At 36.5% G+C, this 15,046-nt stretch overlaps 1 protein-coding gene across 18 annotated transcripts in view; it reads right to left on the bottom strand.

The window, feature by feature from the left end:
- MPDZ (multiple PDZ domain crumbs cell polarity complex component) overlaps positions 1-15,046 on the bottom strand; it is a 103,918-nt gene that overhangs the window by 19,624 nt on the left and 69,248 nt on the right. For 10 of the 18 annotated variants that reach the window (XR_004746054.1, XM_035309499.1, XM_035309500.1 and 7 more), the window contains 9 exons: positions 13,313-13,417; positions 12,402-12,497; positions 11,741-11,918; positions 9,453-9,563; positions 8,844-8,927; positions 6,161-6,262; positions 4,980-5,051; positions 2,169-2,331; positions 1,361-1,557 (listed from right to left, as the gene is read on the bottom strand). Coding sequence is in view for 17 of the 18 variants with exons in the window: in XM_035309499.1 (XP_035165390.1) it covers positions 1,361-1,557; positions 2,169-2,331; positions 4,980-5,051; positions 6,161-6,262; positions 8,844-8,927; positions 9,453-9,563; positions 11,741-11,918; positions 12,402-12,497; positions 13,313-13,417 (1,108 nt within the window). In the remaining variant the exon portion in view is untranslated. The remainder of the gene's footprint in view (positions 1-1,360; positions 1,558-2,168; positions 2,332-4,979; positions 5,052-6,160; positions 6,263-8,843; positions 8,928-9,452; positions 9,564-11,740; positions 11,919-12,401; positions 12,498-13,312; positions 13,418-15,046) is intronic. The other 8 variants (XM_035309501.1, XM_035309497.1, XM_035309503.1 and 5 more) reach the window with 7 other exon arrangements.

The raw sequence follows: 15,046 nt of genomic DNA on the forward strand, positions 1-15,046 counted from the left end.
CAAACAGGAAGCAACAGAAGCAAGACACTGAACTGAGTGTTGAGTCTAACAGCAAACCCTCAACTCCCATGCAAGCTGCATCTACCAGGCACTGTCACAAGACTACTGAGCCCTACTATTTACACTTGAAATAGCAACCCAGACATGGTAGTGCTTCCAGTGTTTACCCTGTGCTTATGAAGAAACATAGTCAGTCTGTCAGCTGGATAAATGGGACGTGATCCGCCACAGCTGATGGGCAGCAACTCTGGAACCTGAGGAGCAAGCTTAGATGCCCCTCTCAGAAGATGCTAAGAGGATCTCTTAGCATTAGGTTGCAGGTTCACAGTAAGTAAGTTTATATTAGAACTAGCCCAGACAGATGTGTTTCAATGTGTTCTAAGGATATTCAGCATCTGCAATAGTAAGGTTTTTGAACTTTAAAACTTTAACTGAATCAAGAGAACCACCTAGCATATAATATTGGACTCTACAAATAGCAGGCATGAGGCTAGATACCTCAAAATAAATAAATTAATTAAAAAAAAATGCATTGCCTCTGATGGGCTGTAGGAGCTCAGTATCACCCTTAAGCTTTACTCAGTCCCACCACTCCTTTTCAAGTGCAATGCAGTATTAGACCTCAACATACAGTTCTGAGGTTACAAAAAAGCAGTTCTGTGAAGGCAATGTTAACTACTGTAACTACTGCTGCTAGTGAATGCTGTAACATAATGCTGTAACAGAATACATCTGCAAGAACATCAGTTGAACTGCAGCAATATAAAAATAAACATTATGCTCCTAAATATATTGAGAATGTTAGTTGTACAGTAAATGGTTACGTTTCTTCAAAAAGCCACTAGAGAACAGCTCAAATTTGTCATGAGATGACAGTCCATGATACAAATGGATCTGCTCCTATTTCCCCTGCTTAATTTCTATTTTATATGTAACACAATGTAACAGCATTCTTATATCATCACCCTTCCACTAGACAAAGAAGTAATTAGAAAGTCTGGAGCACTCCATAGATGGATGCAGTACAGGACTTCAATGTTTTCCACGGTCTACAATGCATTGCCCTTCCATACATCTCCATGCCACAGAAACTGCTGGATCCCACCATTTTTATCCACTTTAAACACACAAGCACATGAACTTTTACTGTGTACTACTGTAACCAGGAAGAAGAAAAAAATCCCAGCTGCAACTATTTCCCATACACCAGCATAAAAACTTGGTAGGCAGTGTTGTCAATATGGGTAACTTGGGAATTTCAAGGTCTACTGAAAAACACCTATTTTGCAGCAAGAATCTTATTTTTGTATATATTTTAAGTCAGTATGTTTTGTTGTCAGTATAAATTGCAGTAACTCACCTCCAGCAACTCATCTGCAATCTGTAACCTGCCATCTTTGCCAGCTGCTCCATTTGGATCAATTCCCACTATGAAGACACTCATCCTGGATCGGTCTTTGTTACCAGCAAGACTAAGTCCCAAACCTGTCCTTCCTTTTTCCAGTTCAATCATGTGTAGCTCCCCTGGTAGATTTCCATAGCGCTGCATGATCTTTTCTAAATGAAAAGGTATAGGCAGAAGAGGTTGGATTTACATTAGAAAGTCTCACAAACCACCCGGACAGTCATGAGCAGCGTCCAACAGTATCTGATAGCAGAATTGCAAACTAGATGAGAAAGTTTTAACTGTATAACATGCTTTCATTTCAGCTAACTCTTAGGTGATTTCTAGTTCTATGTTTTCTTTCCAACTTTGGAAAACAATAAATCTTTTCTTAAAAAAAAAAAAAAAAGACTTTTAATGTATAAAAGCAATAATTTTAACTCTCTTTACTCCAATAATACTTCAAGAAACAGGAATTGTGAGATTACATATCACTGCCATCAGTTCCATAGAATACACTGAAATTCTGCAAATAGTTCTGAATGAGAAATACTCTAGACCATGGAGGAATACAGAGACTGAAATGCAATTTAGAAGAACAAATGACTTTTGTATTTTACTTTGTGCCTCTAATCAACCACAAATGAAAGCTGACAACAAAGCTTAACGCACAAACCACAAAACACCCAAGAACAAAGTAGTTCAAACTGGACACCCTGTATCTTCTGCTACAATGTTATTTCAACAATGAATATTTGAAAAAAATTATCAAGGATAAACTTACTCCAGCTGTAACCGAACTCATCCTCTTTCTCCACATCTTCTTGGACTTTGCTCGAAGATGACTGTGTAACATCACAGCTCATTCCTGAGAATGCTGGAGGAGGGGGCAGAGGCAAGTTACAAAATGAAGTCTTTTCTGGCTCTGAATCTGACTGACTGAATGCCTGTGGAGAATAAGAAAAATGCAGTGGCTAAGCAAATGCAGACTCTGTGTAAGGCAACCTAGTATACAAAAATGTCAAAATGTCAATGACTATAGCTTTGAAGTTTAAATACCAAGCAGCTGGAATTCTAAATGAATAACACGGCACAGAAAAGCTTCAAGAGATCAAAGATGGAAACAAACGCTATGCAAGGTAAGAGATAACTTCACTCCAAAATGTATTCAGAAGCAAACAGAACTGACAAGAAAAGCCCAATTCAGTAAAGTTTTATGTGCCACTTCACATGTCAGAAAAAAGTCTCCTCTGAAGACTCAACTTATTTTTTACAATATGCCATATTTGTAAAAGACTTCTATTGTATTTTATTTTTAAAAGCTGCCACATGTGTTTTTTCTTGTGATATACTTGGGAAGCCAAATAGGAGAAAAGGGAGCTGAAACAGAACTCAGTGTTTTCAAAAATGCCTCCAGAAACAATAAAAGTAATCAGTGTATTAATGGAAAGGACAATTTAAAAACAAAATTAAACAGACAACCGAAGAAATCCACAGTAACTGGACTTTCTCAGTTGTATTTACTGATTTCCTATAAATTGTATGAGGGGGATCAAGTAAAGGAAGATAGAAATTAAACCACAAAGAAGAAAAATACTTTTGGCCTTGATGTATGTGATTGATTCACGTTCACAGAAAATCAAAAGTATAAACTACTGCAATATAATGTTTAGACGCCATAATCTGATCAAGCAATCCTCCATTCCTACCAAAGGAATATGGGAACACGGACTCTGATCAAGGACTTGGCTAGGCGTTTTAATTTGTACCATTTCACTTGCTCAGGCAAACACACAGGCAAGGAATTCATGCCTGAGTATCATCATTCTGAAGCTTATCTACGCCCATACTTTTGCCAATACTTGGCAAATCATCTGGTGATAAACAAGTATTTTTTTCAAGAACTAAGGCATTCCAAATGTTGCACTAGCTTCATAGCCCCGTTCTTACCATTTCAGTTTTCACCTGAAATATGAAATCACCTCTACTACCAAAAATTTGAATACAACATCTCAGATGTTGTCTCTGGGAGCCAAAAACACTGAGATGCTTTCGTTATCAGAGGCAACAGCACACAGAATAATAGTATACATCTTGGAAGACTTCAATCCTCTTTCAACTGAGGATGTTGAAAAAAACTATAAAGCTAACAACTTTGTGACACTAAGATTTAAGGAAGTTCTAATCTCACAGAGGAAATGAGTTATCTTCATCCTCTTTATACTCCAAAGACCTAATGAAAATGAAAATGCCGTATTTCAGTTCCCTCATTCTGTTTCTGATTGGAAAAAAAAAAATAATAATCTCCTTTCATTCATAAAGTTTGCTTGGAGCTTAATGAAGAAGCCTTTAAATGTCAAAAGCCTAGGAAGTATTAAAATGGCACCCAAGCCAACGATTTATATTAAAATTTCTCATAAATGCCATGTATTTTTTTTGTATCATTGTATCAGCTACGCTGGTCTGCACTTGAAATCTAAGGCAATGCATACTTTGTGTCACTGAACAATTTTACAGTTCATGCAAATTATACTCTAAAACAAAAACCTCAACTGAAGCAGCAAAATTACAGCAAAGAAATTTTATCCATCAGAATCAGAGTAGGGTGGAAACACCAGTTAATAACAGAGAATTTTTTTCATAATCAAAAATTCATGTATCCAATATGAAGAAAACTTGGTGGCAGACCTCTACATTGAGCATGGATAAAAGGGAAAGTAGTTCTAGAAGCACTATAATTTTTCAGAGTGCTTTCTAGAGGTTTAACTAGAAAGCAACATAGAGAAAAAATGAGGAAACACTGTGTGAGCAGACCAGATTGCTAGACTTTACAGTAGTCTCTGTGTTTGAAATAAAAATCAGCATACCAATTTACTGATGTTCTTGCTAAATGACAGTGCCTCTAAGAACTCTGCAGAAATAAAGAAAATATGACAAAAACAAAACAAAACAAAACAAACAAAAAAAAAAAAAAAAACATTGCTGTCAAGGTCTTTTGGAAGATCTATACTGTGTGGACATACGGCTGTAGCCTGACAAATGAGTGCTTAGGAACTGCAGCTGCAGCCACCATGATCTGACTGCCAAAAAAAGTACTTGTTTCTGTATCCATGTGAATGCATACATACACCTGAGTATGTTTGATTTTTAGGAAAATGCTACACAATTCAGACAGTGGGCACCAGGTTCTGCCTTCAGAACTCAGCCTGCCACATGTGCACCTCTAGCAAGAGGACCTGGCCCCCCTCAATTTATGCACACATAAGACTTTTGCTCCCTGAATCAGGCCATACACAAAAAAAACTAAAATGCTTTAACTCATGAAATACTTGCAGTGTGCCATGGCAAGGTATTTCATATTATGTAATTTAAAATGCAAAGCATCATACAGTGCATGAACCCATTTTGCTATTAGGGTCACTGATTACAGCCAAGCAAATATTAAAAGTGGCAGCAAACTTGGAGCAAGTATCACAGTATCACTTTCAACATAGGAGGCACAGGTAAAGATTAAGCAGTACAGGAGGTATCACAGGCCATGTACAAACACACAGCACACATACAGTATGACCCGCTCACTAGAATCAAAACAAACCTTGAATGGTGTGGGAGCAAAAGGGTTAGTTGGGGAACAACGGAAGGTAACCCTAACTGGATTCGATATCTCCTACAGCAACAGAAAACAGCAATCCGTATGTTACAGTACCTTTGGCAATACGCAGCATTATTAATGACAACTCGATTTCATTTCATTAACTGCAGTAGATGTATTAAGTCAATTTAAAAATGAACCTTATTTCACTCCTAAGGAAGCTGACAGACATGACAAAGACCATTATCTCAATGTAGAAACTGCAAAAACACATTTTTTTCTCTAAAAATATATGCAATTTTTTCACAAATACCTTTGAAAATATAGAAAATACAAGCCATTGTTTACGTTATGTTACTACTCCCTTTCCTTGTAACTGTAACAAAGAGAGATTTCAAAAACATACATGCAATTATATACCACATATCGTAAAAGTTCGGTGTACATTTGAGATAACTGAGAGACTACAACACGGAAAAGTAAGAGAGAGGTTACAATCACTCCCAAGATGTTTAGCCAGCTAGAACTTGTATTAAAAAAAGAAATGCATGCACAAAAGAATTAAGCCTTTATTTATTATTGTTAGAGGTTAATTCTGTCCCCAATATAAGTAACATGCAGTAAGCACTAATCACAAAAAAATAGAATCTAACTTTTTTTCAGATTTCCAAAGATGCAAGTACTCTGTTCATGGTGCATTAAAAGAATTTTCAAGAAGCACATTTTCAGCATCATAAAGCAAAAGCAGTCAATTTTTGTTGGTTTTTCATGGAGGGAGGAAAAAAGTGATATCAAAATTGTAAAGTCCAAACCACATAAAAAGAAAACAAAGTAAATAGCAGCAAAACTCCTCAAACTGATGAGAGACTTACACCCAGGTGGATAATTTAATAGATACCACATGGACTGATTTTGTAATTGATAATCCACTTCTTTGGTAGTAGCTCTCATTAATTCAGCTTCAGTGTTTAGGATTAACAGAGCTGACATTTCTTAACTTCTTTAAAACTTTTTTCTGCATGCGTCTGTGCCTTTTTAATTCAGTACACCAAATTCCAATCCTCATTACACAGTATTTTACCCAAATTTCTTACAGAAGAACTTAAAAACAGAGACACTAATAGCAAAGAAGCACACAGATAATGTTTGGTGAGTTAAAACCAGACAGTGTGTCATCATCCAACCTTGTTAGTGTTGAACTGAGAAGAATCAGCAAACGGGTTAGTGCTGCTGAAGACAGCTGACCTACAGAAAAGACTGTTCTGCAGGAAAGGCTGGGAAGGGTTCTAAAAGGAAAACATAACAGAAACTGAGTAAAATCTTTTAAAATGAACCCTCTTTGACTCATGAAACTAAATGTGTTTATTTAGTAGTTTGTGCTAGCCAAGCAAGATCCATTTCATGTATTTTGGTGCAGCCACGTAAAGGTATTATTTGCTCTGTATTTCTAGTTTGTACACCCAAGTATATCAGCTACATTTAGCAAAGAGTAGAGGAAAAGCATGGATCCTCCTATCTGTTCTAGCCCACAAAATGCTTAAGTGCATTATTCAGCATTATGATCAACATAAAATTTACTTACTGTGATAAATGTACAATTTTGCACAAGTATCTGGGTGTATGGGACACTCCTACCCATTAGCTAATTAAAATAGAATTGTGCATTTCTAGATCAGCATGAATGCAATTCTTAGTCATAATGCAGTACAAATGTAGGTTTAGCTTTATTTTGAAAACCACAGATGAGTTATCATCATCTGATTTATGTCTTGTGATAACATATTCAGTGTCCTTTGCAAAAGATCACTTTGCATCTGTGTGCAAGAATGTGTGATTTGCTGAATTTAATAAAATGAAATTCTCTGGTCTTCTCGTTAAACAATGTGAGGTAGTTCCTCTCTATTATTTAATGGAAAGAGTTTTCATATTTAGATAAAATCAAAGGATGTAATTTGGTCATTTATATTCCTTATGTAGCTTTTGTATTGTACTCTATTTTCAGATCAGAAACTGTTAATAAAGAGGGAATAACTCTGACATTACATAGTATATCGGAAACACTGTCAAATATATACTTAAAAATTATATATTACGTGTATCCATGTAGCTATGGCATAAATATCTGATGTCTGTAAACTTCACACTACTGGAAAATAAGAAGCATACTAAATGGAAAGGAATGTGAAAGGCTTGCGGCATCAGCTAATACATTTATATTATGGCAATTTAGTCCAGATATATGTTGCAGTTTAAAAATTTTCTTAAACTGCTTTTTTTTAAAAAAAATAAAAATAAAAAAAAAAATCCTGGAAATGGAAAATGCATTCCTACAGATTTATTCTCAAATAATATTTTGCAAAGCAAAATGTAATGCAATTTGGTAAGACAACACGTTTTGATTCTACAATGTCTTCAGCAGGTAGAGAAGGTAGAGTTCTGTACGAACAAGATTTCTTCACTGACAAGCCGCTCATCATCAACAGGCAGTTTCCCTACAGTACAAGATTTTCTGTTTATACATGCAATTCACTTTTTATGTCCTCTTTTGTAAAGAGAAGGTTGGGAAATATAATTTACCAACGTAATGATCCTATTACACTAACAGTACATTAGCCACTGCATAGTTATAAACAGTGTTTTGATTAACTTTATGCAGCTAAAATAAGCATCACAAACATTTTGTATACAAGCAGTGAAGTCCTAGTAAAAGAGAAAACACAGGATCAGCCACAGTAATTCAAAATCTTGCCTTTAACCTTGATGGCATAACACCTAAAATATAACTGCTAGTTCAAATTACAATCCATGCAACTGCATCACATTAATTTGGTCTGCTTACCAGGACAGAATATGGGGCACTTATTTTTGTCTGAAACAATGTCTTTAAACAATGTGCATGAAATATGTCTTCTTCTACAGTCTACAGCAAACAAAACAAATGCTAAAATAAAGGGTACTTTTCCTTTCACTTCTTTTTGCAAAATAAAAAGTAACAGGATAATTTTACCTTTTATTATTATTATTTTATTATTATATAACTTGCGTTCAGCAATTTATTAATGTGTCCAGGATGTGGAGGTATTGGGAAGCAACCTAGCATCTTGTAAAGCATAATGCTGTAACATTAGATTGTCTGGGGCCATAATACGGTGACTGAGTAATTCTTACTCAGAAGTACACAGAGCAGAGCAAGTATGAAACACAAATTTGGTAGATAACTGCTTGCTAGCAAAATTATTGAACTAGCTTCTCACAACTCCTCTGCATTATTTGGGCTATTCTGGAGTACACTTAGGAACTCTTTACCTACTACAGCAGCCCAAATGAAGTGAGAAAAAAAAAGCGGGAAAGAAACAGACTCATTAGCAACACCACTTGAAAATGACTGCCATGCATAACCGTATTAAATACAGCTCCTGTGTGCAGGCAGTTAGCTATCTGGGTGACTGCACATGAACGAAGACTGGAAATTGCCTTGTAAGATCTTACTACGAAGTACAGATGCAAGTTTCAAAGATGAAAACAATAAATATAATGCCATTTACAAAGATCACAATGCAAAGCATGTGTACAGCAAGAGCATATGCAATGTTTCTGCTCACAAATAAACAGAAGTTTGTTAATAAACATTCAAAAAATAACTCATAAACTTAGTAACAGGAAAGAAAGAGAACAAAGAACTGCAATTTAAAAGGAAGCATTCTCTAAATATGAAAAGTTGTGATAAAGTAATGGTGTAACGCCCATCCCCAACAGTGTTCTGTACATTCAGCAGTGGCAATTTTGTTCACATCACAGCAAATGCAAAAGCCTTCCTTTAGTAACTCAATAACCAACATTCAACAGAGCTTTTTCATGCAACTTTACCTTTGATGACTGATGATAAAATGGGTTAGTAGTTTTCTGCCCACAGGGAGCAGAAGCTGATGAAGGGCTATAAAGAGACTCTGGCTGGGGAACAAGAGTTATGAGACAACTAGTAAATAAACATGCAGCTTACACAGACTACAACGAGGAAGTTTAGTTTCTAGAGAATGCAAGCAACTATATTAAAGCTCATTAGCTTTTGTCTGCAATGTCCATGCAGCTCAGTGACAGAAACTTTCCGCATACTTCTAGGTCCTTTCATTAATGTCCAATGAACATTTTAACAGGTGTTGTATTTCTGCATGCGCTCCTCAGACATGCTGTCAATCTCTAAGAGTTGATTTTAATTAGATTCCTACTCTGCCCCCCAAAAAATTATCATTCTTGAGTCTTTTCAAAATAGTTTGAGAACGGCGTGCTGGAGGGCAATTCCAAATCCAAATCGATTTCATTCTAAATGGAAATAATACTCAAATCAAATCTTTGTTCCTGAAATAGCTGAGATGGAACTTTCAGGATGAAATATCCCATTCCCAAACACCACCACGTTGAACATTCCATTCATCTATTACTACACAGCATGTCTCTTTTCATATTCTTTATGCTTACCCTTGGTCTGCTTATAATGCTCTGTACCATAAAGACTACAGGATTGCCTGCCTTCCGTATGGCTTCCACAGCTTGTTCATGGCTGGCATCTCTGAGATCAATTCCATCCACCTGTAATTGGAAGGCCTCATCTTAACATTACAAGAAGCTACAAGAATCATGAATCACCTTTGGGTTTTGGACAGGAAACCTCATCTAAAACCTAAGCCCAAACCTCTGTTGCTGCTATAAAAGTTTCCAATGACTTGGCCTTGTTTATGGCCCTTCACACACAGGTTTGAGACTTCAAAGAACGCTGAAAGGACATGAAATAGATGTCCATGATTTTAAATACAGAGTTTTCAACATTCCTGGTTCAGGTGCCGTATTTTTTCCCCACAGGCAATGTAATACAAGAGACACGATAACATGAACAAAGTTGCAGAATTTACCAAATACTGCTGCCTGTAAAACCTATCTCAGAATAAACTACCTCCCCAGGATCTTAAATTTACAAACTAAAACTAGTTAAGTGCTGGAAGGTCTTTCATTATGAGTTACTATGTCATTATGTCAGTACATTTTTTTTCTCTTTCTTATTAGTCTTTTTTAAAAAAAAATAATACTAAAGACACCAATATTGTAAAGCCAGCTTCAGCTATTAGATGCATTCCCATTCCCCAGAAGATAAATTTTCAGGTCAGAATTCATGAGCTTTCTCTCTTCTAAAAGAAAACATTTACAAAGAATGGCTAAGGACAAATTTTTGCTTGGTTGCTCTTTATCATGCTTTCATATGTATCAGTGTGTCTTGTCATCCAGGTAAAAAAGATGTTATGGTGAAATTAGCATCAGTAACGCATTCTCACAAAGACCACAATAGAAGCTAGAAGCTAACACAGAAAGGTTATTTGTTAGTGGCAATTGTTGCACACAGAGTTACATAATGAGGATTACCTCTACCTCCTTAACTGTCTAACACAATCTTAAGCTTACCTATCAAATGTAAAATACAGAGAGAAAGAAAAGGCAATTGTGAGAGGTTTCTAAACTTATAAGGGACTGAAGAATAACACTACTTGTCTGCAACCTTCCATGTCTGAAATACTGTATGCATTGGTAGAAAGAAAAGCCTAAATATGCCACAACTTGAGAAACTGAAACCATCCAGTCAGTCATGTTAACACGACTTTAGTTATATAATTTTTCTCACCCAATTCATCTTCTGCAAGCACCATTCTCAGAGACAATCACTGCATTCTTACAAATCCAAGCATTCAACAATAATGAATAGTTATTAACTTTGTAGCCATCAAGCAAAATTTCACCTCCCCATTTGTTATCCATTGGAAAAATCTTCTGTCTTGTCCAAGTGAGTGCTGCCTATATTCATGCATTATTTCAAGGTCCTATATTTGGATCTTGCAGCAGCCTCTTATCATCACCAGTTTTAGTATTACAAGGTAAAGAACGCGCAGTCTGACCCAGAGGAAGTATTAACATCTCCATCACTCTGCTCATTATGTTCTTATTGATGGACAATCAGATAAAAACATTCAATGGGATGAAAAGAAGTACAGTTCCTGTGACATGGCATGACAACAGAAACAGGGTCATGTCTAATTTATTGATAGCTATCACAGGAAATACATCCCTTTTAGTACGTCCATCCACCCTTTAACATCTTTGAACTAGAATGCAGAAATTGCTGCATAAGCACAGGATTGGATAAGCAGAAGATGACAAATCTAGATGATTTCTTCCCTGCAGCACCACTGATTACACTGTCTTCAGGTGTTAACACAATACTCTCAACTTCCTTGCAACACCTCTGTATCAAATCCACCTCTCTATATGTCATCAGGAAAAAATAGTGTCTTCCCTAATTCCTAAAGTGCATAAGAATGATGTGGCCTGAGTACAAATTTAAAGAAATATAAGTGTAGCATTTATTTGCATGATATCCTGTTCTCTGGCCTTTTCTGTTGCTATCCAGTATGCAAAGGTACAACTTTTTAGCTTCACCAAACTTAAGCTTTTTCCAACACGTGCTGGTTTCATGAGAGGCAGCTAGAACTACTGTTTTTGTAGATCCCTTCTCACACAGCCATCAGGTTGTAAAATCAACTTAAAACTGCACACAGACATCAGTAGATGGTACTGCTGTGTTTGTAACACAGTAGTGCACTCTATGGCTTACATGGTGACAGCAAGAGCAATTGCAGAGCTGTCTGCCCGCGATCAAGCATCCATCTCAGCAAATCCTGAGATGCTGGGGGTACTAGAGCTGAAAGGCACTCGGCTGGTACCTCCACAATCCGATCCCCTGTTTTCAGCGTTCCATTTTTGCCAGCTGGGCTGTCCTCCAAGATGTGTTTGATAAAGATCCCTCTCATCACTTCCCCATTACTCAGGCGGCTTCCCATCCCTCGTCCTCCAACAATGCTGATCCCCAGTGACTTGCTAGGCTCTCTCCAAAGTTCAACCCTGTTGTGACAAAACAAGGAGCAAAATAAATCAAGATCTATTGAGACTGTGACAGTGCCAGCCACTGAAGACCCCTGGATTTACAAGATGGTTTAAGAACATTCAGTAATAATTCCTCGCCTAGATTTTTGTCTTTCACTGAGTGAATCTATTAGGTTGCTCAGAAAGCCTGTAATTGTGCCTACTGTTGTTCACTTTATTTTGGCTTCTAATTAAACTTTTGCATCCTTCTCTTCATCTTTTCTTATTGGCTCTCAAACAGTAATCCCATCTGAGTTTAACAAAAATAAAGAAATAAATAGATAAATAAATAAATAAATTACCAAAGCAATCAAGAAAGTGTTAGATTGCAGGGATTTAGCTTAACGGCAGTAAAAATAAACAGTAAATTACTCTTGCAATGCACAATATACGTAACAGGTTTCAAATTTAATGAATTTCAGATTAGATTTAGATTTTATAGTGTACAAGATGTGCACTTACTTTCTGGGCTGGTTCCAGTTATTGAAAGTCGCATTTTGAAGTTCACTTTCTTCTCCCTCCCCCTCTTCACGTTCTGGAAGCTCTGGGATTTCCCTGCTGATGAACATGAGCATGCAATTCATTTTAAAAAATCCCAAATAATCACCGTATTTCTCTGAAAAATTTCAGATACAGGATCATGCTGTCAGCATTACATTTGTATGCAGAATTCCTATCAGTACACAGATTTGCCTTATGAGAAAACTGTTAGAACACATATTGCATTCAGGGATTCCCCATCCATTTCTCTCTGATTTTAAGTTGCCAACAACTGACAGCTACAGAACAAAAAACTGTATTTCAGAACTACAACCAAATGTAATTGCTTATTGTTTCCAAAATGGAAGAAATAGCAACATCAGAATTCAAGAACAGTTATTGCTGTTGGACTTTAAGTTAAAGAAGACAAAAATCATTAGGCACTGAATATTTTGGCCTCTAAGTAATGAATTTTTGAAGGCAAGGAAAAAGATGGCAAAATTAATTCTTTGCCGTATACATTCGAGATAAGACTATCAATACCAAATTTTCATGGTTGAAGCACAGAATGCTTTGTGACAATACATAAATCAAATTGCATGGTATTTAAGAGAAATTTTGGATGAGAGAACATGCAATCTCCTTAGCAGAGAGAACAAACACCTAAAAATAGCCTAGTAAAAATGTCATAAAAATTGCTAACCCAAGCAAAAACTGTATTTTAAACAGTTTTTTGTTTTTTTTTTTTTTTTTTAAATGTAGGCTAGCCTGAGGAAAGCTAACCATTTATCAGCTCTTCTAAAAAAAAAAAAAAAAATTACCATCCTGAACTATGTGAAGTGTATGCAAAGAGTTAAATCTAATCCTATGGGATTAAAACTCTTTTGACTCACCTGACTGTATGTGAAGGAAAAAGTTCAACAGGCACAGTTTCCTCTGTCTGTTGATCCAAACTGGCTCTGTACTCTTCTAAATTTTCTGCTGGCACATATGTAATACTGCAATAAAATGGAACATGATTAAAGTAGCATGAGGACTGGTGGACATACCCTTAATGGGTGTGAGGAATGGATACGAGGATGTCACTCAAGACTACTTCATAACAGGCACTGCCTTTGGAATAAGGAGTTATATACAACCTTTGTGACTTTACAACAAATAAGCACTTATGGTCAAATTAGACAGCTGAACAGCACTTGATTTTTTGAGAGTTGGCCTCAATATTTTAAGTAAATGGTGCTTTAAGAGCGACTAGAGTGCAATAGACTAGAGTGTTTTGACTGGTTCAGTCAAAACAGATCCCCTGTGCAAAGACAAACACTGGAAGATCAGTGAAATGAGAAGCACCATTACTATCCTAAAAGCTGGCTGAATATGCTTCTGGGAGTTGGTTTGCAGGTTTTGTGCTTTCTATAGAGGTTTAGTATCTGTTTCAGGTTTCCATGCTTTTGGTTAAAAATATTGCATGGCTTTGGACTCACAAACATGTTATAGCACACCAGTTAGGCGGCAGGGAGCAATCCTCTGCTCAACTCCTTCCTCGCCATCACCATGCACTTCCAGCCAGCTTGGGGAAGTCATACAGTTGTGTTTCACCAGCCAAATGACATGCTCCTGAAGCCCTGGTATAACTCAACCATGTTTGAATGCCAGAAATAGAAATGGCACATCAGACTGGGGAGAGAGGAACAAAGAGAAGGAAGAACATTAAGGCATGAAAAGTATTTCTTAAAAAAACTTCCTTTACTTCCAGAAAGGAATGAACTAAAAGAAATGAACTAAAAACAGCTACACAAATAAAAGACCTGGCCCTACTTTAACCAGGCTTTCTTGAGTCAAAAACCTTTGACTGTCCCACACGCAGCTTAGCTATCAAAATGTGGCAACAATTAAGACTGTCGAAAAAAGAACACAAAAACCATGTGTCCTACCATCCATCACATGGATGCTGAACAGGAGAAACTCTCCAGTTCTTTTGAAAGAAATTTCTAAATCACCTATACTGTCACCTGCTTTTTTTTCTCTTCCTTGAGATCTTCACGTTTTTTTCAAATACTTAAGTGTTATGTGCTTGACACAAAGTGTTCTCATTCTGAAATGCTGAGGAGTATACACTAGGGAACAAACACTCAGTAGAAGGTCAGTGACTTAATATTTGTGTTTGCTGAGGTCATTCCAGCACCAAGAAATGCACAAGACATGCAGCAGTTATTCTGTGAAGCCTAGCAGTGAAATGGAGAATGGCAAAAGGGAAAAAAAGAGTAATGATGATTTTAGAAGTTCTTTAGTTTTTGCAAATAATCCTAACTACTTCTCAGCCATCTCCAACTCTAAATGTGATAAGTTACATCAAAGTGCTGATATTATGGTCAAAAAATTCTCACAGGGGCAAATTCTACTGTGGAACTACCACCTAGTAACCCCATAAAACTGCCGTGATAAAAGCCACAACACGTGCAAGCTGCGTTTCAATGAAAGAAAATGCAGTTACAGCCATCAATTCCACCTCAATCAAATTCATTAACTTTTACTGCATACAATTAAGCAGAAAATAATGTATTTTCCCTTGAAAGGCAGCTGCACTAAAAAAAAAAAAAAAAAAAAAAAAAAAAAAAAAAAAAAAAAAA

The sequence above is a fragment of the Oxyura jamaicensis genome, chromosome Z (genome assembly GCF_011077185.1).
Source record: "Oxyura jamaicensis isolate SHBP4307 breed ruddy duck chromosome Z, BPBGC_Ojam_1.0, whole genome shotgun sequence".
Lineage (NCBI taxonomy): Eukaryota > Metazoa > Chordata > Aves > Anseriformes > Anatidae > Oxyura > Oxyura jamaicensis.